General features: G+C 41.0%; 1 protein-coding gene across 8 annotated transcripts in view; it reads right to left on the reverse strand.

Moving 5' to 3' along the window:
• The window catches only part of LOC129171585 (E3 ubiquitin-protein ligase RBBP6-like), a 39,202-nt gene extending 17,706 nt beyond the window's left edge, over nucleotides 1-21,496 (reverse strand). For 5 of the 8 annotated variants that reach the window (XR_008566811.1, XR_008566813.1, XR_008566814.1 and 2 more), the window contains exons 1-16: nucleotides 18,315-21,496; nucleotides 15,190-15,314; nucleotides 12,841-12,940; nucleotides 12,465-12,513; nucleotides 7,353-7,397; nucleotides 7,187-7,269; nucleotides 6,998-7,094; nucleotides 4,199-4,338; nucleotides 3,919-4,088; nucleotides 3,735-3,838; nucleotides 3,474-3,638; nucleotides 1,635-1,696; nucleotides 1,361-1,463; nucleotides 1,252-1,285; nucleotides 1,137-1,161; nucleotides 593-1,060 (exon numbers count right to left, since the gene is read on the reverse strand). Coding sequence is in view for 4 of the 8 variants with exons in the window: in XM_054760392.1 (XP_054616367.1) it covers nucleotides 593-1,060; nucleotides 1,137-1,161; nucleotides 1,252-1,285; nucleotides 1,361-1,463; nucleotides 1,635-1,696; nucleotides 3,474-3,638; nucleotides 3,735-3,838; nucleotides 3,919-4,088; nucleotides 4,199-4,338; nucleotides 6,998-7,094; nucleotides 7,187-7,269; nucleotides 7,353-7,397; nucleotides 12,465-12,513; nucleotides 12,841-12,940; nucleotides 15,190-15,314; nucleotides 18,315-18,358 (1,814 nt within the window). In the remaining 4 variants the exon portion in view is untranslated. Of the gene's footprint in view, nucleotides 1-592; nucleotides 1,061-1,136; nucleotides 1,162-1,251; nucleotides 1,286-1,360; nucleotides 1,464-1,634; nucleotides 1,697-3,473; nucleotides 3,639-3,734; nucleotides 3,839-3,918; nucleotides 4,089-4,198; nucleotides 4,339-6,997; nucleotides 7,095-7,186; nucleotides 7,270-7,352; nucleotides 7,398-12,464; nucleotides 12,514-12,840; nucleotides 12,941-15,189; nucleotides 15,668-18,314 lie in introns of those variants that run through there. The other 3 variants (XM_054760394.1, XM_054760395.1, XM_054760393.1) reach the window with 3 other exon arrangements.
• Between the last annotated feature and the right edge of the window lie 1,334 nt (nucleotides 21,497-22,830).

Consider the following 22,830-nt stretch of genomic DNA (forward strand, 5'->3'; position numbering starts at 1 on the left):
CTACGAAAATATTTGATTTATAAATAAGGAATCCTACTTTGCGGAACTTCACTTATCACGGTCGGATTCAGAACCAATTAACCGAAATAATGGAGGGATTACTGTAATGCTGGCCGGATGAAACTAGCCTCTTTCACACAACACATGGCACATTTATTTGTCGGTACATTTCACATAGAACCCAGCGAAGCAAGACATTTCTGTAACTGTGTACATGCTCAGATTTTTCATTTTTCATTTTTAATTATAATAATTAAATTATAATAATTTAATTATAATTATTTTTGTAATGCAATCATAAATTTTATGATTTATTGATGTCTTTAATAATTTGACATTTTTCAATTGATTTATTATGCAATCAGATTATTTGATGCGGGATGACGTTCATGGCAGCGTCTGGTGTGACTTTCAACTTTCAAATTCTCTCTTTCAACACAACAGGAAAGGAGAAGCGAGTCTCTGGTCCAGCTTCACCCTCCAGTCCCGGCATTGTGGCTTGTAAAGCGGTTTGACAGATCTTTACAATATACATCTACATCATACATCATACATCTACGCTCCATCAGGTCTCTGCATTAAGCTTAAATACCTTGATCTGCCGTGGGATCTGGACCGGGACCGGCTAGATCTGCTTGAAGAGCGAGACGACTTGGACTTGGACCGCGAAGAGCGCCTGCGGGTGGATCGTGTGCGTGGAGACCTGAGGGACGCAGGCAAACACGACTGAACAAATGAACATGAAGATACGTGAATGTTTTTTCCACAGAGCGTCTTTGACCTTTCCTTCCTGTGTCGATGATGGTTGAACCATTCCCTCTGGATGAGCGACGGTATGGAGGAGGAGGAGAGGAGGGGAGGGATGGGGGCACCCTGAGGGTTTGGGTGAGTCCAACTGGGCGGGGCCCCTGGGTGTCCGGGTGGGGGACCTGAGTGGAATGAGTGGAAGTGGTGGCTGGAGAAAAAAGGTGGCGGAACAGATGGATTTGAGGATGAGGATGGAGGGAGCTGCTGGGTTTCAGCTGTCACTCCAGGGGGACAAACAGCAGATGAGGAGGAGCTGTTGAGAAGATACAGGAAGTGTGTGGTTGGAGTACAGATTCATATCTAAACACACAGACAGAAGCTGTACCGACCTGTACAAGCTGGTTGATGTTTGACCTTTTGAGTTGTGGGAGAAAAGACATGTTATGTCATATGCTAAGTAATATTCAGTGAATGCGTACTTTTACAAATGAAACACTTCCTCACCTAAGGAGGATTGTTGCTTTGCTGCAGTGTGAACCTGATCAGACACAAACACCACATTAGTCACACTTTAAATGAAGCATACACAAAGAGGATGTGTTTGTGTCCTCACAAGTGTCACTGCTTGCGATGGGGCGTTGGTGGGGGGTTTGTTTGATGGCAGCAGGGAAGGGACGTCAGGGGCTGAGTAATCTCCTGTCTCGGTTTCAGTCTCACTGTGTAAAAAAAAAAAAAAAAACAGAAATCAGGAGCATCAAAGATTTTTCACAGTCAGAGAAGTAAAAGGTGAGCTCTCTAAGCAGTTACTAGGGAGCACTTATCTGAATGCAACAGCCTTCTGAGGCTCCACAAGGTTCAAATAATCATTATTTCCATTGGATACGTACGTGGAAGGGAGTTGGTTTGCGAGGTTGAATGCAGGATGAGCGCCATGCGGGGGAACCTCAGCCTGCAGGGATTGGAGGGCAATGTTTAAATGAGATTATTATGGTGGTAGTAGGAAGGCAGGAATGTCCACAGTGCAGTTCGCGGCATATTGTAGAAATCAAATCAAAGAGCAGAAATGTGAAAAATAGAGCAAAAATGCACAATTTAAAGTGAAAACACTAAAATGTTGATACTATAACACAACACTTTGTCTTACAGCTTTGAAAACATTTAAGAGACCACCTCAGTCACCAATTCAGCATCTTTACATGCATAACAGTCATTCCATTCCCGTGTGTGTGGAATTAGCAGAGATGTTTTCAATTCTTGCGCCAGGAACGGCATCAAGTCACCCAACAGCAGCACCGCAGACTGGTGCCAAGGTGCATGAAATCTGAATTATTACACCAAATATTGATTTCTGAACTCTTTCAGTTGAAACATGAAAAAAAAAATACAAAGAGAGAAGTTCATTTTTTGTAAATAAATGCTCTAAATCCTAGGTTCCCGAAGTGGGGTACGGCAACTGTCATAGGAGGCATACGAAGAAAAATGAAAAACAATTCATGCCTAACACTCACAATTACGAATGCACCTAAACACCTCACAGCGCAAAGGAGGAAGGAGACAGAGCATGAAGCTGCACATTGCTCAGAGTATTACAGTATATGAGCAAATAAGCACGGTTGATGATTATGTTATACATTAAGAGTGTTTAATCTTGAAGATTTTATTTATATGGGTGTTCCAATCCCCACACTGCAAAGAATATGCAGACTTAAACCGTAGCAATCGTGAGCGGACAAATAAGTGAAGCTCAAATTGAACCCATTCAAACAGAAGGAATAAAAGATATACAGGATGATGACTCGTCTATTTATTGGTGCTCATGTGAAAATACGCAAATTTGAAAAGTTTGGGAACCACTGCTCTAAATCATTGTCAATTGGCGGGTCGCGACCCAAAATTACAATAAAATCAATCCATCCATTTTCTTCCGCATATCTGGGTCCGGGTCGTGGGGGCAGCAGTCTGAGTAGGAAGTCCATACTTCCCGGTCCCCGACCACCTCTTCTAGTTCCACCATGAGGACGACGAGTCGTTCCCAGGCCAGCTGTGAGACATAATACCTCCAGTGTGTCCCAGGTCTGCCCCGCGGGCCTCCTCCCGGCCAGGCATACCCAGAACACCGCACCAGTAGGCATCTGGACTACACAGAATTGGCTCTTGTCCATGTGAAGGAGCAGCGGCTCTCATCTGAGCTCCTCCCGGATGGCAGAGCTCTTAGGATGAGTCCAGCCACCCTCCTGAGGAAACTCATTTCATCCGCTTGTACCCGTGATCTTGTTTTTCAAGTCATTTTCTTATCGTCCGACGTTTTTATTTTGAAAATACATTTTTGATTGGCACCTTCTTCCTTGGTATACAAATATTAAACTATCCTCTCTGAAATACATTTTCCACATGTAAGTGGGTGTATTTTTGTTTAAAAAGAGGACATGTGTTTTGATGTAAAAATAAATTCTATTGATTTATTTTTAACCTCTATAAAAGTGGGCCACCACTGAATGACCGTGGGAAAATGTGGGTCCCAGAATGAGACACCTGCTCTCAGTGATTTAATATTTTTATTTGGAATGGGAGTAAAGTTGTCAGTATTTTATAGAATAAACATCGCTTTTCAAGCACATACTGTACCTATAAATAGTCAAAGCCGAGAGAAATGCTAATGTTGCAGTAGTCGCTGGATATGGAAAAGGTTTGTAAGCAGGTGTTCTACACATCATAAAGAGCTTGACCTGCTGTCTGGGGTTCATCTGGTGGATCTTCTGGTGTTGGCTGGTCACAGGTGGAGGAGTAGGCACAGGACTTGGTGTTGGCACTGCGGTCAGGGATTGGGGGGCGCCACACTTCCTTCCTACACTTTTGCTGTAGCCTTTCTCTTTCTTGTAATTATTCACAGCCTACGTGACATTCACACAGCACATTGTAAAGGAAGCAACGGATCAACACAGGTGAGATTAAAGTTGCAATAATCGACACTACTCTGTGTAGGTTACCTGTCGGAGGAATTTGTTGGCGATCAATGTGTCAGGGGACACATCAGATTGCTTACAGGTGGGACAGACGTGTCCTTCTGACTCCAGCAAGGCAGTGCGAATACCTGAACAAGAGACAAGCATGTGGTATGTAAAAGAGGATGCTATTCTAGAAGAGTCCAGCGGGTACATGAAGTTAACTCACAGTCGTCACAGTAACTGTTCCCACAGCACGGTATGACCACCGAGTCTACAAGCAGGTCCCGACAGATCAGACACTGGAGTTCTTCTGGCACGGGCTCTCTCTCGTCTTCTGGCTCAGGCTCCTGCTGGAGAAACGGATGCTTCTCCTTCTTCCCAAGGGCGTACGCCTCGCTGTGGGTGCATGATTAAACACACACACAAACACAATGCATACACATTAAAGCACTGTTCTTTGCACTAAATGGGCTAATAACGGGGGGCAATGCTTGGAGGCCACTCACGCATCTATGGCAGGAATTGCATAGCGTCCACAACTAGTCAGCATGGCTCCCTTCGTGTTGGGGTCGTCTACCTCCACCATGAAGGAACGAGGGATGCCTGTGCTCTTCTTCATCTTCGGGGGAGCTTCAAAATTTTTATCCTGCTGGCAATAAAAGATACGTCACACCTGTGCTGGCAGTGAATGCTGCAGGTAAATGTTGAACTATCGGTAGGAATGCAAACAAAACAATCCATTTCCACCACTGGGGACAAAAAAAAAAAAAAAAATCAATACAAACTCAGCTGTTTCCGCCACGCTATAAGCACACATGGATCAGAGCATGGGTGAGCAAAGTCCTGCACAGGGCTGGGGAGGGGAACTTCTGCACACTGCTTCTACACCGATTTTCATCTGTTTATTCCTCAACTTCTTCTTCCGCCTCATTTCTTATCTGCGGTCTTCTGCCACCTTTCTTAACCGATGCAAACCAATCCAAAGTCAAAATGTTCAGCTCATGCAGGACATATCAGGACTTCAAAAAAAAAAAATTCCCACATTTACTGTAATTCCACATTTTTTGTGACAATTTCCCCATTAAAAAGCATGGGCAAATGGTCGTTTGTCTATATGAGCCCTGCGATTGGCTGGCGACCAGTCCGGGGTGTACCCCGCCTCTCGCCCAAAGTTAGCTGACACAGGCTCCAGCATACCCCCGCGACCCCAAGGAGGACAAGCGGCAGAGAAAATGGATGGATGGATGGAAAATGAATGGGCAATTTATTTAGCGCCCTCTACTGGTGGAAAATAATTTTACATTTTCAATTACTGAACCGTTCCATTTGTTTCTACAGGTTGACATGGCTTAGGAGGTAGAGTGGTTGTTTCCCAACCTGGTGGTTGCTGGTTCAATCCCACTGTAATCTTATTTATGCACTTCAACATTCAGTGTGCGTTTTTACTTTCCAACATTTCAAATTCCGCCGTTTTTAGTCTGCTAAAAACAAACAGGCTACTTAAATGGTGCTACCTATTGGTGAAAAATCAAGTTACATTTTACATTTGTGGTAAATTAGCCGTCTCCTAAACCGGTGGTTGCTGGTTCGATCCTCAGTCCTCTTGTAATCGTTGAACATATTTATACATTTCCATCATCAATCTCCATTTTTACATTCCAACGTTTGAAACACCGTCTTTTTTTGTGCACTAACTACTCCCGTGTTTCCCAAGCACTTCCATTCCAACATCAAAACGTTCACCTCATTCAGGAGAGGTAGGCTATCTAGCAGGACCTTTCTAAAAATTCACACATTTTCCATTCATTCAATGTTTTCTGTGACCCATTAAAAATGTATGGACAATTTCAATGTCGCCCCCTGTTGGTGGAAATTCATTTTATTTACATTTATATTCATTACATATAACATTCTGCTTGAGTGGTCGTCTCCCAACCAGATGGTTGCTTGTTCGATTCTCAGTCAGCGAACAGATTTCAACCTGTGACGACAGAGCCTTTAGTTTCTCTGCGCCCTCCCTCTGGAACTTCCTATCCGCCCCCGCCCGTAATTGCACTGACCTGCCCACCTTTCAGAATCACGCTAAAACCCATCTCTTCAAACTTGCTTATGTTTAATCCCATTTTTTGCTTAGTTATTCTCTTTTTAACTGTATATGTCCTGTATCCTATTGCCTTATTGTACATTTTATTGCTTGCCATGTTGCAAAGTGCCTTTGAGTTTTTAGGAAAGCGCTTCTAAATAAAAAGTATTACTATTATTAGGGCCACCGAACAGTATCGTCCGATTTCTGTGCAAAAGCACGGCATCGGCATATGCAGGTACTTGCTTTATAACGCTTGGCACGTTAAAAAGCTTTAGTGTGGTGTGGCATTTGGCGTGGTGAGTGAGAGGCTAATGTAGCCAAAACGCTGGACAATCGCCCGTGTGCGCGTGGTAGGCGGAGGTCTAAGGCGAATAGCCTGAAAAGCGCCACCGAGCTTCCAAAATCTCCTTAAAGAAGGCGTCTGATCTTTGAGGTTTCACCAGTGATTTTGAAAAAGTGAGTCAAATATGTTTTGTCTAGATTTTCATACGATATAGCCCAGGGGTCACCAACGTAGTGCCCGCAGGCACCAGGTAGCCCCCCACGATCACTTGAGGCGCCTGAAAGCCTGCTTTTCATTCCGGTTTTCAGGTAACATGTGAGGACACTAGAGAGAGATGCATCCTGAAATACAAAATGTGAGTTGTGGATACCAGCGTTTTGTTGACGTCCTGGTCAAACAGGTACGTTCGGTTGTTTGGGTTGAAATACGCTATGAAAATAAATGTTCCCAAAAATGAGTAGCTTTTGGCCATTTTCATTTTGTAAAAGTAACTCTCACAAGAAAAAAAGGTCGGTGACCTTTGATATAGCCAATGCTGAATTGAATGACTTACACTTAATCGAGGTGATCGGTATCGCACGATTTCACTCAGGGATGATCAGTATCATATCGGCAGCATAAAGCCCTGATTGGAGCGTCCCTAATTATTATTATTATTAACACATTTCGAAAATGAATTCAACATTTCAGCATTCACACGCAATTTCTACTGAAACTGCATCATCTATTCTTTTTTTTTATTGGCTTGTGGTATATTTGCCAAATTAAATTAAACGTGGCTTGCATAAGAACATTATGAAGGAGGATTAGGACCACATTGAAATAAATACTTTGTTTCTATTTTTTTTATTGTATATATTATATGTACACTAGCGATATAATCAATGCATAGCACACATACACTACCACAAATACAAAACACCGCCCTGCGCTTACCCCGCTGGTAGGACAGCTCCTGATGTGGTGTCCGGTGTTCCCACAGCGGTAACAGGTGTAGTTTGCAGGAAGCGGTGCACCAAAATTTTTGTTGTAACTGCAGAGATGAGGCAAGATGAGCGCGTATCACCGGAAAGAGACTAAAAGACCAGCATTGGGTAAGAAGAATCCAATGGGAAGGTGACTCACTTCATGGGATCGTAAGAGGACTGATTCATCACCACTTTGATCTTATCATCCTCCGACACATCGGCAGCAGCCAGGTTCACCATCTGCATGGCACAGTGAATGAATGTCCAACACTATTTCTTGATATTTATATGCAGGTGAATAAGTAACGGTAAAGAGAGCATACCTGGGAGAACAAAGGCAGGGCTTTGGTAGAACTGTGGTCATCCATCTGTTAGAATTGAACACAAATCCATTTCACTGAAAGACCATCTTAGGAGAAACCAGCCCCGTCTTCATTGATAACTGCACCATGCATGTGCTCACCTGTACAATCACTTCATTGTGATGTGAAATAAATGTTACCACAGCCTTTTCATTCCAGGACCTCGGCAGCTCCTGCACACTCACGTCTCTTAATGACTAGCTAGCCTGAAAACTTACAAGGCCAAACTGTATTGCTTTACCCAACATTTACTCTCCGAGTCTCTGCTTGCATCACATAATGGGACTTTGCTGGAGTTACTCCTCCAGCAAATGTGACAACACTCTGTTGAGATAGCGCAAGTCTAACAGATTTTTCCCATAAGAAATAATGCAAAACCAACTAGAGAATCATTCTGGCAGCGTAGACCTCCGCCAAGCGCCATACTTCCCCCCCATGTTGTGATTCACACCAAAACAATAATCCTACATTTTTGTATCAGTCTTTGATATTTCGTAGAGGTTGTTGGAAACTTGTCCTGTATTTTTTTGTCCTCTGACCATTTTTAATGGAGTTATATGCACAATAGCCAAAAATGGTCCAATCTCGCAATGTTAAAAAAATCCTGGATCCAGACGGTGATCCGGATCACCCCCAAATTCAGTTCGTCCATATCCCATTTCCGAGAATTCCTGAAAATTTCAACCAAATACATTCTGAACTTAAGTTATTTTCAACACAAACAGATAAATATGCCGGCAAAAACATAACCTCGGCGAGGTAATTAGATCACAAAGAACTACTGAGTCAACCGCTGATGACATCATAGACGTGCTGACTCCTGGTTCCTGTTTCCATGTATTAGCGAGCTAATAGCATGCTAACGAGCATGTTTTGTGATAAAAATACTGTACATTCAGAACACAGTTGGACTCACGCAGTTTATTAGTAACACAACAATACGGGCGCCATATTGTACGCTGACTGGAAAATGTATACAAACCGATGCAAAATTTAGGCCTACATTTTTGATGTTCGACTCTAACTGGGGAGTAAGCTAACTGCTCAGTCCAACCCCGGATTTTGTTCACACCAGTTTTCGCCAACATTTTCGCCTGATATATGTATTTTGCACGTAAAAAACTGTTTGCCCTGCACTGTAACGTTGCGCGAAATCAAGTGGCCAAAGCACCCTGCATTGCTGAGTCAGTCATTTTGGGTCAGTGTGACTGCTAAATAACCTTCCATGGGGCCAAAGAAAGGAGTAAGAAAGCAATTTGAAAAAGAAGTTAAGAAACCGTACTATGCTATGTTGTTTTGCATTGTTTTCTACACGTAAATGCATTTTCTGTGAATTATTTTGGGGTGTCTGAAACGGATTAATTGGTTCTGCATTATTTCCCATTGTAAAAATTGACTCACTTTTTGTTTTTTGTCTGCCCTTTTCAGAAGCAAATATTTTGTTGCTCTGTGCGGAAGAGCAACAGGTGCTTCTTGGAACACGTGAGTGTGTACTGCTGCATCGGTTTCATTTCAATTCTCCTGCAATATTCAGTGAACAAATGATGGTTCCAAGGCGTTTTTCCTTCACACCTTTGTGGGTTTACAGTTGACTTTGCTGTTCTGCCTTTATACGGCAGTACAATGCACATGAAAGTGCTGACTTTCAGCTTGATGGTCAGAGCGCTCACATGCTGGCTGACAAGCGTGGGATCTGCCTTCCAAACAATGGAGCAGGACAATGGCACCCAATGGTATTTCTTCTACAGATGTTCAATATCCTTGGTTGGGAAAGTCAGTCACATGGCCTGAGCATGTGCTACGTAGCCATCGAAGACAAACACATGAAAACATAAGCAGACAACTATTACAGTTCAATGGAGTATGAGTATGATATACTGGACAACAGTGCTGCTCTTCACTGTGACTCGATCTGACTTCAGTTCCTATTATTTTGCTCAGAGAACGGGATGACTATTCCAAGCCACGATGGATGACAACATGAAGCGGCTCCATAGAAATCAAACACATAATGCATTAGGCAGCTTCATCAGAACACCTTTATTGAAGACACAGAAGAAGGTTTGTATAGTCCAAATGGGATCAATGTGCTAAGGAGAGAGGCCGACACTTCTCCTACTGAGAAATCAGAGAGAAAATCAAGTCAGGTCAGTAAGCAAGTATTAAAAAAAAAAATTTTTTAAAAAGGCTTTATGAGTGGCATTTATTGTTATTTTACACAATAATACGACTACAGTGGAACCTCTGTTAGCGTTCGGCCTGCTTAGTTTTTTTCGGTTGACATAAAAAATGTACATCAACATTTCGCCTCGGTTTGCGTACATTTTTTTGCTAGCATACAATATGGCGCGTGTCTTGTCGTGTTATCAAAACACTGTGCGAGTCCAACTGTGTTCTTAATGTATTTTTAATCACAAAACGTCCTCGTTAGCAGCCTACCAGCTTGCTACGACATGGAAACAGGAACCAGAAGCCTATGATGTCATCAGAGGCTGACTGTAGTTCTTTGCTAACTGAGACAGTTACCACAAGTCTCAAAAATGTTACCACAATACATGTTTTTAATTAGTTTTACATGCAGAAAACAATTTTACATGCATATAAATGAGGAATGAAAGGGATGAGTGAACATTTAAGGTTACTTTTACCTTCTTTGAAGATGTGATAACATGTTGCCAAAGATAACACGTCCACCACCTTCGTGTTTTGCCTTGAGCTATTTCTTGAATTCAATAGCGTTTCTCACCTTCGTCATCAAAAATGCTGGCACTTGCAACTTTTTTTGGCTCCATTTTGCAGGCGTGATTAAAGGAAAAGCAGAGAGGTGAGGTGAGAAACACGACGGAATTCAAGAAATAGCTCATGGCACAACAGGGAGGTGGTGTCCGTGTTGATCTCGCTGCTGCATCGTGTCCTTGGCAACAATCACACCCTCAGTGAAGGTAAGAGTCACCTTAAATGTTCATTTATGCCTGTCATTCATCATTTATATGCTGTTGGAATTGCTTTATCCATGTAAAACCATAAAAGCATGTGTAATAGATTGGGTTAGAGTACATTTCAGTTACGGACCTTCTGGAATGAATTAATGATGCTAACCAGGGTTCCATTGTATTTTACAAATATGGAAAATGGAAATTGCAGGAGGTCATTACTCAATATACCCGTGTGATGGTTTCATCTTACAAGCAGCATTAAACTCATCACAGTATTTCTCCAAAATATTTGTATTGATGTGACTATGAAGCCAGGTGACTAAAATAAACCTGCATGAGTTGCAGGTATTTTTGACACCAACGGTTGGCTTTTTATCCGCCATCCATAACTGTGTGGTCTGATAAGGTTTGACCCGCCCAGGCTGATCCCAGTTCAGTCACCCAACAGAGGCACACCCCTTTACTGGAATGAACCATTATAAAAAAAATAAATGTGTGATAAAGTGAAGCATATCAGGTATCTGGTGACCCTCATCCTTATCTGTCACAGACATGCTGTGTTTATTTTTGTATGTCAAAACATTTGGAAATACCATATTTGTTTAAATCAGGGGTGTCAAACTGGTGCCATGGAGGGCCGAGACACTGCAGGTTTTCTTTCCAGCCAGTCACTAAAGCAGGTGATCTTAATGATCAACACCTTCAGTTTGAGGGAAGGAGCTCATCAATTAAATCACCTGCTGAAGAAACTGCTTGGAGAGAAAACCTGCAGCGTCTCGGCCCTCCAGGGCACCAGTTTGACACATGTGGCTTAAATGGTGGCCAGGGACATTTATTCAACTGCTGTTTATTTGAAGTAAGGTATTCATTTGAGAGGACGCCTTCGTGCATGGGTGGAATTAAGTCGATGGAGAATGGCCATTTTTATATTATAATAGGAATGGAATGGAACTTGCGTGCGTTCCTTTATTCTTGCCTGTTTTACACAGAGACCCCCCCCAAAAAAATATTTATCCACCTTTGTGTGTGTGTTTTTTTTTTTTTTAAATACACAAAACTCGCCACTGTGGGCGCTTTAACACAGTGATACGGTTTCCGCCCCACCAATGAAAGCCGCTTGGTATGATGGATAAAATACACAGGCGCACCTGCATATATATATATATATATATATATATATATATATATATATATATATATATATATAAATGTTATTCGCATCAACTTTTCTGCTTTTTCTGTTCACATTGTTCTTTTTGCTCTATTTTTCCCATTTTTGCTGCTATTGTTTTATTTCTACAGTGTGCCGCGGGCCGCAAATAGGCCCCGCGCCGCACCTCGGTTACCCCGGTCTAAGGAATAAATGAACAAGTCCAACATGGACACAAAGAGCTGCTGTGATGAACAGTAATCCCTTGCCACTTTGCGCTTTGAATTTCATGGCTACACTATCAAGGTGTTTCAAAAATATATTAATTAATAAATTGCTCTTTCGTGGTTAAATACGACCTATTTGTCTAAAATAAGTACATTTAAGCAAATTTTATGCATGTTTTTGCCTAAATTAAGCATTCTCAAGCATAAAAATGGCTAAAGGAACTAAATCACAAATACATGGCATTCAGAAGATGCATTCAAAGACCTAGTATTCTACACTGGTCACTCGGTGTCAGTAATGTCACTTTGATGAGACAATCGCCAGGAAGTACTGTACAGAAACTGAAGTGAAAAAAGGAACAAGAAGGAACTCTCCCAGTGCCAACGTGTGAGTCTATATTATGTCATATTGGGTGCTACTAGTGTAAAAGTGAATGTTAAAAACCGTATTTCGAAGGTCAAACATGCTTCAACAAAACAAAAATATGATTTACTGTCATACTATTTACATACAGCTACCAACAGGAAGCAAGCAGGACTCTATTTGAGGCGTGATGCTTATTGATGTGAAAGACCCAGAGACTTAATTGGGTCATTCATGAGAGCCACTACGTGTGGACATAGTATGATCTGTCTCAGGGCAACGGCTCCTTTTACCTGCTAAACAAGGAGTGATCTTGAGTGCAATTGTACATAAAAATGTATTTGCATTATTTGACCGGTTTGGTTTGGTGCTGCTGTGTGTGCTTTGGTTACGTACTGCTTTGACGGCTCCGGAGGCAAGGTGGCTGTGGCCATCTAATCGCTCACTACAACATAAAAACACATACAAGTTCACTGCAGTGGACTTTAGCTTAGCCGCAGAAACAAACTGACGAACACCAACATTAAAGCACAATCACGTGTTTGCAAATACTCGCTCTTTGGTTGTAAACTTCGCACATTCAACTTTATTTATGCTAAACAGTACTACAGTTGTCATCCAAATGACCATTTTAACACACAAAAACACACATGGTACACCAATGTAACCAGTCATGTGACCACTAAGATGTTGCAATAAGTGTGCTGTTAACAGCAAAGGTTATTTACCCTGAGCACGCTAAAGTGGTAGAAAATGAGCTGCGGACACTTACATGTTGTGAGTCTTTTTGACTGGACCACTCCTGACCCCGGGGACCCTCCTAACGATCACAGAGGAGCCTTTGGGGATGACACCTCCCTCGTCCGTATACTCTGAGAACCAAGATAGGTTTAAGAATGACTTTTGTACTTAACGATACGTAATGATTTTAGATGTGAATCACACACACAGCACAAATGGAGTAGCAGCCTATTTTCCCTCATGAAAACACTTATCCATTCCTAAATATCAGGCTTTTCTGCATTGGTGATGGGCAAATAAAGGATGTCATAAGATCAGTAGCCAATCAGGTTGCTCTGATCACCTATGTTGTTCACAGCCTCTAGGGGGCCTATTTGCATGGTACAGGCGGTCCTCGTGTTACGACTAGGGGTGCAACGGTACACGGTAAAATAGTGGACTGTTCGGCCCGCCCTGCTCAGGACAAATGGTGGGTGGTGGGTATGCAATACATTTTTTATTCATTGTTTATTTGATGTGGACATCACGATTACATTGGACAGACCAGATGCATCGTTTGAGCGTTTTAGCACGTGTGCTAATTCACAACACTTGTCCACAAAATTGAAATTACAAAAACATTCAAAGTAACAAGTGTAAAAGGAGAGAAAAACAAATACAGTATACAATAACATTTCAACAACAAAAGAGAGGCAGTTTTTCCAAATGAAACACATTTGGAAGTTAAAAAGCAAAGGCAACATGGCCAAGCAATCAACCAGTTAAAACTATTCATGTGAACACTGTTGTTTTGATGTTAGCTATTGTTTAATTCTTTTGTTACCATTACGGTTGGTCTCTAATTTTAAATGAGTTGGTAGAGCGTTCCAAAGCTGTGCCCCCTTTTCAGAGAGAGTAGCCTGACAAAATGAAGTATGCATCTTGGACATGACAGTCACCACTGGTGGAGGCTCGTGTGGCCGCTCTGTGAGAGCTAACGCCTATTGGCCAATTTAGAAAACAATGGTGACAAGTGATTATTCAGACATTTAAAAAACGGTACTAAAAAAAAGTTAAAAGGTTATGTATTCTTAAAATGCGCCATTCGGCAACAAGAGTAAATATCGGCGACAACAGCCATATGGTCTCCCCACATGTATGATGGCAATGCGCAGAGGCGATTTGGACTCGGCGCATCTCCTCCGCTACGCGGCCGTCGTGGCCCGACGCTGAGGTGCGGTGCAGTGTTTTTGAACACTTTACCTCCATAAACGGACAAAGATGAGTGCCTAAGATGAAAGCAGCGTGCTAGCCACTGTTCAGTCGAGATGAGTACGGTCCTGTACGCTGTAACTACTAATGTTATACTTCAGGTAAGGAACTTTACCAAAAATAAAATAATCATCATACAGTTCAAACACTTACTGTTGCACTAGCACCGTCCTAAAAAGAAACACTGTAAACCAGGGGTGTCCAAAGTTCAAAGTATGATTTACTTAAAACCTAAATTCTATGGGTAAATGTATTACATTATGTAGTTATGTCGAGCGGGTCAATTCCTGAATCACTTTGTACTGAATCAGGACTCATGAGTCTTTATTTAACCCGGGTCATATGAGTCCTCGCTGGCTGCTGCTAAGTAGCACACAAGGTGATTCATTTGAATTAGTGAGGTTCCCCCTCCCTTCCTTGGCCCCCATATTCCATCTTCAACCTCTCTACTTGTACCATCCCGTCTATCCTGCTGTATTACTACAATTCCCTTGAATTTGTGGATTATGTCCAGTCATATTTTGAGTCGCTCTGATTATTTCTTGTGCTTGGCTGCCATTGCTGACTTTCAGGAGGCACGTCTTTATTACGGACACGAATGTAGGTGTGCCAGAAACATTCCTTCAACCGACCTCGAGCACGGATCAGACCACTCGCACTAGTCCAACGTGTTGGACTTCAGGTCTGACGTGGACATTTTGGGGGGCCTTTCACATGGGGGAATTTTAAACTAAAAACGGGAAAAAACGAGCCATCGTCCCCGTCTTCCCCAAACTGTTGCAACCAAACACTGGCAAGCTAATGGTTAACTGAAAATTGATTTGCATACACTACTGACTCAATAGGCAAGGCAACGGGAACAGTTGAGTGAATTACTCAAGAGTAACCAAAGTCCACACAATGAACCGAATGTACCACCGATAGTATGTACTATTATCATTATTATGTGTGCAACTTTATGAATGGGTTTGCGTTGTCACACAAAGGCGATCGTCATGACTGACTGACCGTTTTCTTATATTTCATACCCAGTGACGCAACCCAGCCTCGACCACGTGTCTTCTGTCCACAGTTAAAGCTGTCAATCAACCGTTAGAGCAAAAAGCACACACTTTGCACTGGTCGTTACCTTCTTTAGTTTGCGCGTTGGTTATCTGCAGGTCGCACCCGGCTCGCAGCCTCTCTCTGCCCATGATCTGCTCCTTCAGGTCTGTCAGCGTGATGTGCGGCCCGTCAAACACCACCGTGTCGTAGCTGAGTTTGGAGGAGAATTTATAATGTATATGTGTCATGATGAACACCCAGCAACAAGCTTGCAAACAGGAAACCACTGGCGTGCTAGCGAGCGTCAAGTTAGCCTAGCTAGCGTTAGCAGCCGCCGTTCGAGAGTCACTTCGCTAACAAGTGTCTCACAAAGTCGATTTCAAGGCATGGCATCTCCTAAGGTCTAGCGGAACACCACCGGGGGAATAAGCCGTGTAAAATGAAGTCCCCTCAGACTCCAAGTTGTGCCCCCATAGCGCTAAATGTGGCTTTCGAGGCAAGGTGTTCGCTGACAGAAACTACCAGCTGTTTCGACTAGCAACGGCTAGTCAGCAGCAATGAGCCGGTTGATGCTGCGTTCAGGTGATCCCCGAACACATACATATTACAAACGTAACCTACCCGATTCAAGAGTTTAAAGATATACTCGCTTTAATCCTAATATTATTTAAAAGTCCAAACCAAGTCGTATGCGCATTTTACATCACATTTTAGGAACAAACATGGTACATGTAGGGACCATGAAAGTTACGAGTCAAACAGATGACTACATCTACAGTCAACGAATATCGTTTGTTTGTAAAAAAACAAAAAAAAAAACAAATGTAAATCCAGATTATTCTAGCCTGTTTACTGTGACACACGCTGCAATTTATTTGCCGACTTCTATATATTATGTTTAGAAAGCGTTATAGCGACATTTTGCGAATTTTCCCCTGACAGTGAAGGCATCACCGCGGAGTTCCCATCAGTGAGAATTCCCTTTTTGCGCCCACGACAAAGCACGAGGACAATAATGTCCCCTGTCAGATAAATAGTCAAATAATTTTTGTTCAAATTATATATTAGACATTTTGTCACTGTTAATGGAGTCCAAAATACTTAAAAATTCAACTCAAAACCTATGGTTGCTTAGGAGATTTAATGACGTCGGTTTGTTTTCATAACGTCCTTGAACATATAATATACAATAATACATTGCATGCGTTTTGTTGACTTACTTACTTATAGATGCATCTTAAATAATCCTCTAGGGGGAGACAAAGCTCTACTTATCATGTGCCAATGCACTGCAGTGAGTGGAAGCTGGGGGCCATTTGTGGGCCCTTAGCCAGGATACAGCGTTGCTTCCTTGATATTTATCTGTCGCTGTAAAGCTTTGAACTTATATCCTTTTTTAACATGAATATTATACACTCCTGGGTTGAAAAGAGGGGGTTAAGTCAATCAAAGACACCTCAACCGAACACGAAAACCCCGTAAGTGCTTGCACAAACAGTGAAGACACCGTAGTGCTCATTTGAAGGTCGTGATGCTCAAACACGAGTAAGCGATGTTAAGAGTGACTGAGAATATCAATACAGGATGTGATCATCATCAAGACTGTCAGCATGAAGACAGCACTGACCGTTTAATAGACAGGGACGTTGCAGTTGAGAAAGTCCTTGTTATGAATAGCAATGACTGGTAGCTGACACCATGCATAAAGAGGAAGGTCTGGAATGGCTGCTTGCATTTTGTTGCTATGATCTCATTACACTCCAGCAGATGGGGGGGGAAAGATGCATCATTTAGTGGTGGTTTCGTGGTGTCCTGCTGGCTGTTTTGTTTTCGTAGATTGAAAAGAACAACAGTGCTCTCGCATATGTTGTACGTCAAATTGAGGCGTATTGAAAAGATGGTCTTGGAAAGGAAATATAAAAAAAAAAAAAAAAACAACACCGACATTTTCACAGTGATGGTACATGCATTACAGTAATTCCTTGTTTGCCGAATTTCGGCAAAGTCGGATTACTTATTCATAAATCAAATATTTTGGTAGTTAAGAGCATAGAAAACCTGTTTATGACCTTGTAAATATAATTTGTAACATTATTAGAGCCCTCTAGACATAAAATAACACCCCTATAGTCACCTTTACACTCCTATTACCCAATATAGTCGACATAATAAGAGAAAACAAGCCATTAAAGACATAAATAAGACTCATGCTTGTGTGTGTTGCTGTAAATGTGATCTGCTGCTCGGGGGGCTGAGTTGGGGGGTGGACAGGAAGTGACATCACGGGGTTCAGAGTTTAGCTTGGCGTGGGTTACGACCGCAACAGTAGCCCGTGTTAGGGATTACTGTGTCTTTCGTGAGATTATTTAAAACCTGCAATAAAAGCCTGTTGTCCCAGTTTTCATGTCTGGTGTTCGTGTGTCTCAGTGAACACTGCAGTAACATTACTGACACCTAGTGACCGGTGTAGAATACAGAACAAATAGCATCGCAGTGTCTTTGAATGCGTCTTCTGACTGCCTTAATTCGTATTTTAGTTTATTTAGTCATTTTATGCTTGAAAATGATTAATTTAGGCCCAAAAAATTACCCAAATTTTTATTTGAAAAATAATTTTTTAAAAATGACAGCAGAAATGGGAAATTTCACGACAATAAAGTCAAAATATGAAGAGAAAAAAGTCAAATTGTACCAAGAAAAAAAGTTGCAATTTTACATGAATAAACTCGTGATATTATGAGGGAAAATAGTCATTTTAGTAGCATAGAGTTGAAATATGAAAGAAAAATGATATATAATAATAGTAATAATAATAACAACAATAATAATTCATATTATTGTTTACTGTAACACATAATGCTTGTTATTATTATATATTTTATAATACAATAATAATGTTTATTATTATTATATACTTTTTATTTAATATTTAAACTCTATGCTACTAAAAGGACATTATTTTCCCAACAACAACTATAAATATTATTATGTTATAATATAAACAAATATATATATAACTTTTGATAATTGTTTTGCAAAATATCAAAGAGGCCCTTCCATCCTTTCAGTTTTCAGTACGTGGCCCTCCCTGGAAAACATTTGGACACCCCTGGTCCAGATGTTCTGCGACCCCATTTTGTTACCCTCCACAAGTCTGATCAGGAATGATGTGAGGACGGACAAGCCCATCCAGAGCTAATGAGGGAATACCTTTTGGAATGACGGTGCGGTGATCCACTGAGCAATGCGCACATGCAGCAAGGATACTAGCAGCAGACCAGAGGACAGTAGGTGACCGGGGACCTGCCAGCTGCTTGGTCACACTCCGCTCCGAACAGAGAAGGAAGAAGATGAGTTGGAAAGGAGAGAGCGAGGTTAGGGTTTTGCACACAACTCTCTATCTGTGTTTCTTTCTCTCCTCGCCTGCTCTGCTCCGAGGAGGGATTTGCCCTATCTTGGCTGGCTTAGCACGTCATTGTGAAAGCAGTGGGAGGATGGAGAGATGCAGCAGGAGAAGCAGGGAGAGAGGATGAAGGGGAAACAGCTGCTGCTTTTAAACTGATGTTCTTCTTATCGTCATATGATACACGACATGACTCAGCCATCAAAAGAGTGTGTGTGTGTGTTTGCATGTATATATCTTGTCCCTTTCTTTGTTCTTCTGGAAGACCATGGAGGACACATGTCGGCGATAGAATAGATGGTTCCATGAGTGTCATTTAATTAGTCAAAACCAAAGAACTGGCGGAAAGACTGCAGCAATCATTTATATCTGCTCTGACAGCGCTGACAGCTACACTTGTGCAATATCATCAAATATCTCCCTTTATAAAGATAATGTTGCTCAGTTGAATGTATCAGCAGATGCTAAGGGTGGCGTGGCCTTCAGGGGGTGCCAAAAAATCAGGAAAAAATACACTTTCTATCAAATTACAGCAATCCCTCACCTTCGCTTCGAATTTCGCGGCTTCACTCCATCGCAATATTTCAAAAATATATGAAGAAATCATTGCAGCGTCCTGGTTGAATGCGGCCTATTATTAGTCAAAATTCCAGCCTTTCATGTGTAAGGAATTTTACTTTGCAAAAATTGACTCATCACCGTTGATAAACAAGGGATTACTGTACAAAGCATTCAGAAGACGCATTCAAAGACGTTTTGAGAGTCTATATTATGTCTTATTTCCTGTTATTATGTCTACTATATTGGGTAATATGAGTGTAAAGGCAACTATAGGGGTGTTATTTCATGTCTAGAGGGCTCTAACAATGTTAAAAAGCGTATTTAGAAGGTCGGAGACAGATTTTCTATGCTACAACTACCAAAATATTTGACTTATGAGTAAGGAATCCTACTTTGCGGAAATTCACATATCACGGTCGCGTATGGAAGCAATTAACCACGATTAACGAGGGCTGACTGTATATTAAAAGCGGTGATTATATGAACCCTTAAAATGGAAACACTCACACTGATTAAAACGTAAAGCCATATCTAATTGTGATTACTACAAATGGTCTCATAAAGTCTCCCCGCACTCAGCATTTTTGCACGTCATCGTAGGTCTGCAGGTGTTTTATATAGCTTTTGTATGTAGCTACTACATCGTGTAAATTAGCATATATAGAGAGTTACGTGAGCAAACTGTGTGGTTATTCCATTTTTTTTATGTTGGTTGTTGTGATAAAAATGTATTACTTGTATTATTTATTCACTTATTTACCGGGGGTTTATTTAGTTTTGTGTTTAGTTGTGATTTATTAGCCATGTGAATTGGGTGACACGTTAGCGGTAAGAACAATGCCATTCGATTTCTTTTGCAAGTGCATGTAAATCGCCAATGGAGGCGGGGGGTGCCATATAAAATATTGCCTGAAGTGCCACTTTGGTGAGGGAGTTTATTATTGTGCTGGTAGTTTGCAGTGATGCAAAATCATACTGAGAGCTGTAATGCAAAAGCATACTGTACATGGGTGTCTACAGTATGCAGGCTACTCAATGACTCCAAATAATACACACTCTTTGGTACTCTTTGGTATAATAGTACCAAAAAAAATCATCTGATGTGGGATACATGCTGGGAAAGACTGTGTGTGTTTTATGGGCTATTTGCATAAAAGGCCATTTTCTCTTATTGGGCCAATAGAGCTGAAGAAAGCAATTACGACAGTGCCATGCTGCTCAATGGGAGCTTTCCAAATGTGGGAAGAAGGCAAAAATAAATAAAGAGAATCAAATGAAGGAAGATGTTGAGTGAAAATTGACAAAAAAGGTGAGAAACACTCACATACTCACATTTAAGGAAGTCAAAGGTAACAATAAAAAAAAGAAAGCGCAGAAGTCCACCCCCGAGTGACGCAGAGTCTCCCCCATAATCCTGTCATCCACTCTAATCTCTATGACGACGACACGGAGCTCCATATGAATGATGAATGATGATGAATATTCATCAGGTGTATCTGCGCGCCTCATTCAATCCTTCCTACTCATGGCTCGGCTTGCTATAAAATTCTGATAAGAAAAGCAGAGCAATGAAGTGCAACCACTGAAGAAAACACCCACAAAAAATATATTAAAAAACACACAGCATGGAAGAAAAATATCCTGCAATATTGTAATACCTGTGTTGGGGTTGCTACAGTATACGGCTCTGATGCTTGTATGTATAATTTAAAGAGCCATATGCTGTAGAACCTTAATCAGCCACTTTAATGCTAAATAACTTGGCTGACATTTTGGAGTCTGAGGATACAGAGGCAGCAAAGTAAGCGTTTAATTGCATTGGTTTATTTCTGCATAAGCCTCGTTAGGTGGCTAAATATTCATGCACGCTTTTCACTCTTAGGAGAGCAAGGTGTGCTTCATCATCACAAGGGCTGACTCTAGAAGGCTTTGGGCAGCCTTCCGGAATCGGGCATCCAACACAGGTGCGTCAAGTTTACGTCAGTTGGTATCATAAGGTGCTCTTTTCATCACACATCTAAATGTGGGGCTACACGAGCATGTTTTGCTTCATCATCGGCTTTTCTGTGAAGTCAATGGGGAAAAATGTGATGGTGACCGAAAAAGTGGAACCGGAACTTATTGTGACACAGGAAAGCGGCACACATGTCTCCGTCCTGGCTGCTCAGTACAATATGGCAAAATCATCAACATTAGTAAAACAGTCTGTCCTCATGAGAACGACGATCACATTAGTCACCGAGCTAACACTCATTTTTAAGGTAGTTAACTTACCTTTACACTTTAATTACATTTGTATGTTTTCCCAGAAAATAGGCCATTTTTTCCGCAGAAAACACACCTCATTTGACATACAAAAAAAACAAAAATGACTTAAATAAAAGGGTAAAAAAAATAATACAAATAAATACAAATAAAAATAACCTAAATACAAGTAAAAATAAAATTACAAATAAATAATAAAAATGATTAAAATAAAAGGGTAAAATAATGAAAATAAAAATGACTTAAAAGCGTTAAAAATAATTCAAATAATACAAATGAAAAAACTTAAATAAAAGTTAAAAAAACCCTAATACAAATAAATAATAAAAATGACTTAAATAAATGTAAAAAATAATTAAAATAAATCAAAATGACTCTCGTAAAAACGTACAAAATAATAAAAAATAAGTTAAAATAAAAATATCTTAAATCAGCTAAAATATAATTAAAAAAATGACTTAACATGTAAAAAATAATAAAAAATTAAAATGTCTTTAAATAAATGTGTAAATGTGTATTATTTGTAAATAATACAAATAAGTAACAATAAAAATGACTTAAATAAAAGCGGGTCACTACTTAATGATCATTGGAAAATGTGGGTGCCAGGTTGAGACCACTTAAAAATTCCTGTCTTAGAATATTATTCAGTCTGATTCAACTTTCGACCTTGAATCATCTGAAAATGTCACATGCTCAAGATTGTACCATTCTGACTACATGGGGGCCACGGCTGCTGCTGAGCATACATTTTGACATAGAATGTCTTTTTTTGTTATACATAGCCTATGTTGATAGAAAACCAGCCTAATTCAAGTATGGAAGTATTTTGAAAAGGCGAACGATGACCCCAGAAAGTGAAGTGCAGCTTGCATCAGCAGCTTCTCCACATCACGCGACAACAAGCATCGCGGCGTATCAGTTCAAACGGGTAAGGCTGTTCTTTTAATCCAAGAAATGAGGCAGCTAACTGATAGTTTTGGCAAGTTCCTCTTTTTCAAGCCATGTTTTTCCTGTTTCATGTGCTCTTTGCTGATGTGCGATACGCCCACTTGCCGACAGTGACTGTGTTTCAGTTTGGTTTTCTGTGTCACTGAATAAATAAGCTACTGTTGTTGCACACCTACCGTGTTTATCCGAGTGTTTTAGCCTGGAAAAAGTAGCAAATGAGATCTGTTTATTAGCCATTAGCTGTGCTCTAAAAGAAATACCACAATGTTTGACAATTGGTCGACTCCGGGCAAATTCTAACAAATCAGCTTCGACTATGAAAATCCTTAGTCGAACGCAAATGTTGAAATCGGAGGAGACCATCAACGTCAAGCTAGCAGGGCGGTTTGGAGGCGAGGGAGCGAGCCGTGTGTCAAAAACGGACATTTTTCGACAGAACAGTCATCCCTTGCTGTTTTGTGGGTGACTATGGCCTGTTGTTTGTCAAAAAATATTGAAAGACAAGTCATGACATTACATTACCTTAGCACTGTGGTGCCCAATTCT

This window comes from Dunckerocampus dactyliophorus, chromosome 18 (genome assembly GCF_027744805.1).
Source record: "Dunckerocampus dactyliophorus isolate RoL2022-P2 chromosome 18, RoL_Ddac_1.1, whole genome shotgun sequence".
Lineage (NCBI taxonomy): Eukaryota > Metazoa > Chordata > Actinopteri > Syngnathiformes > Syngnathidae > Dunckerocampus > Dunckerocampus dactyliophorus.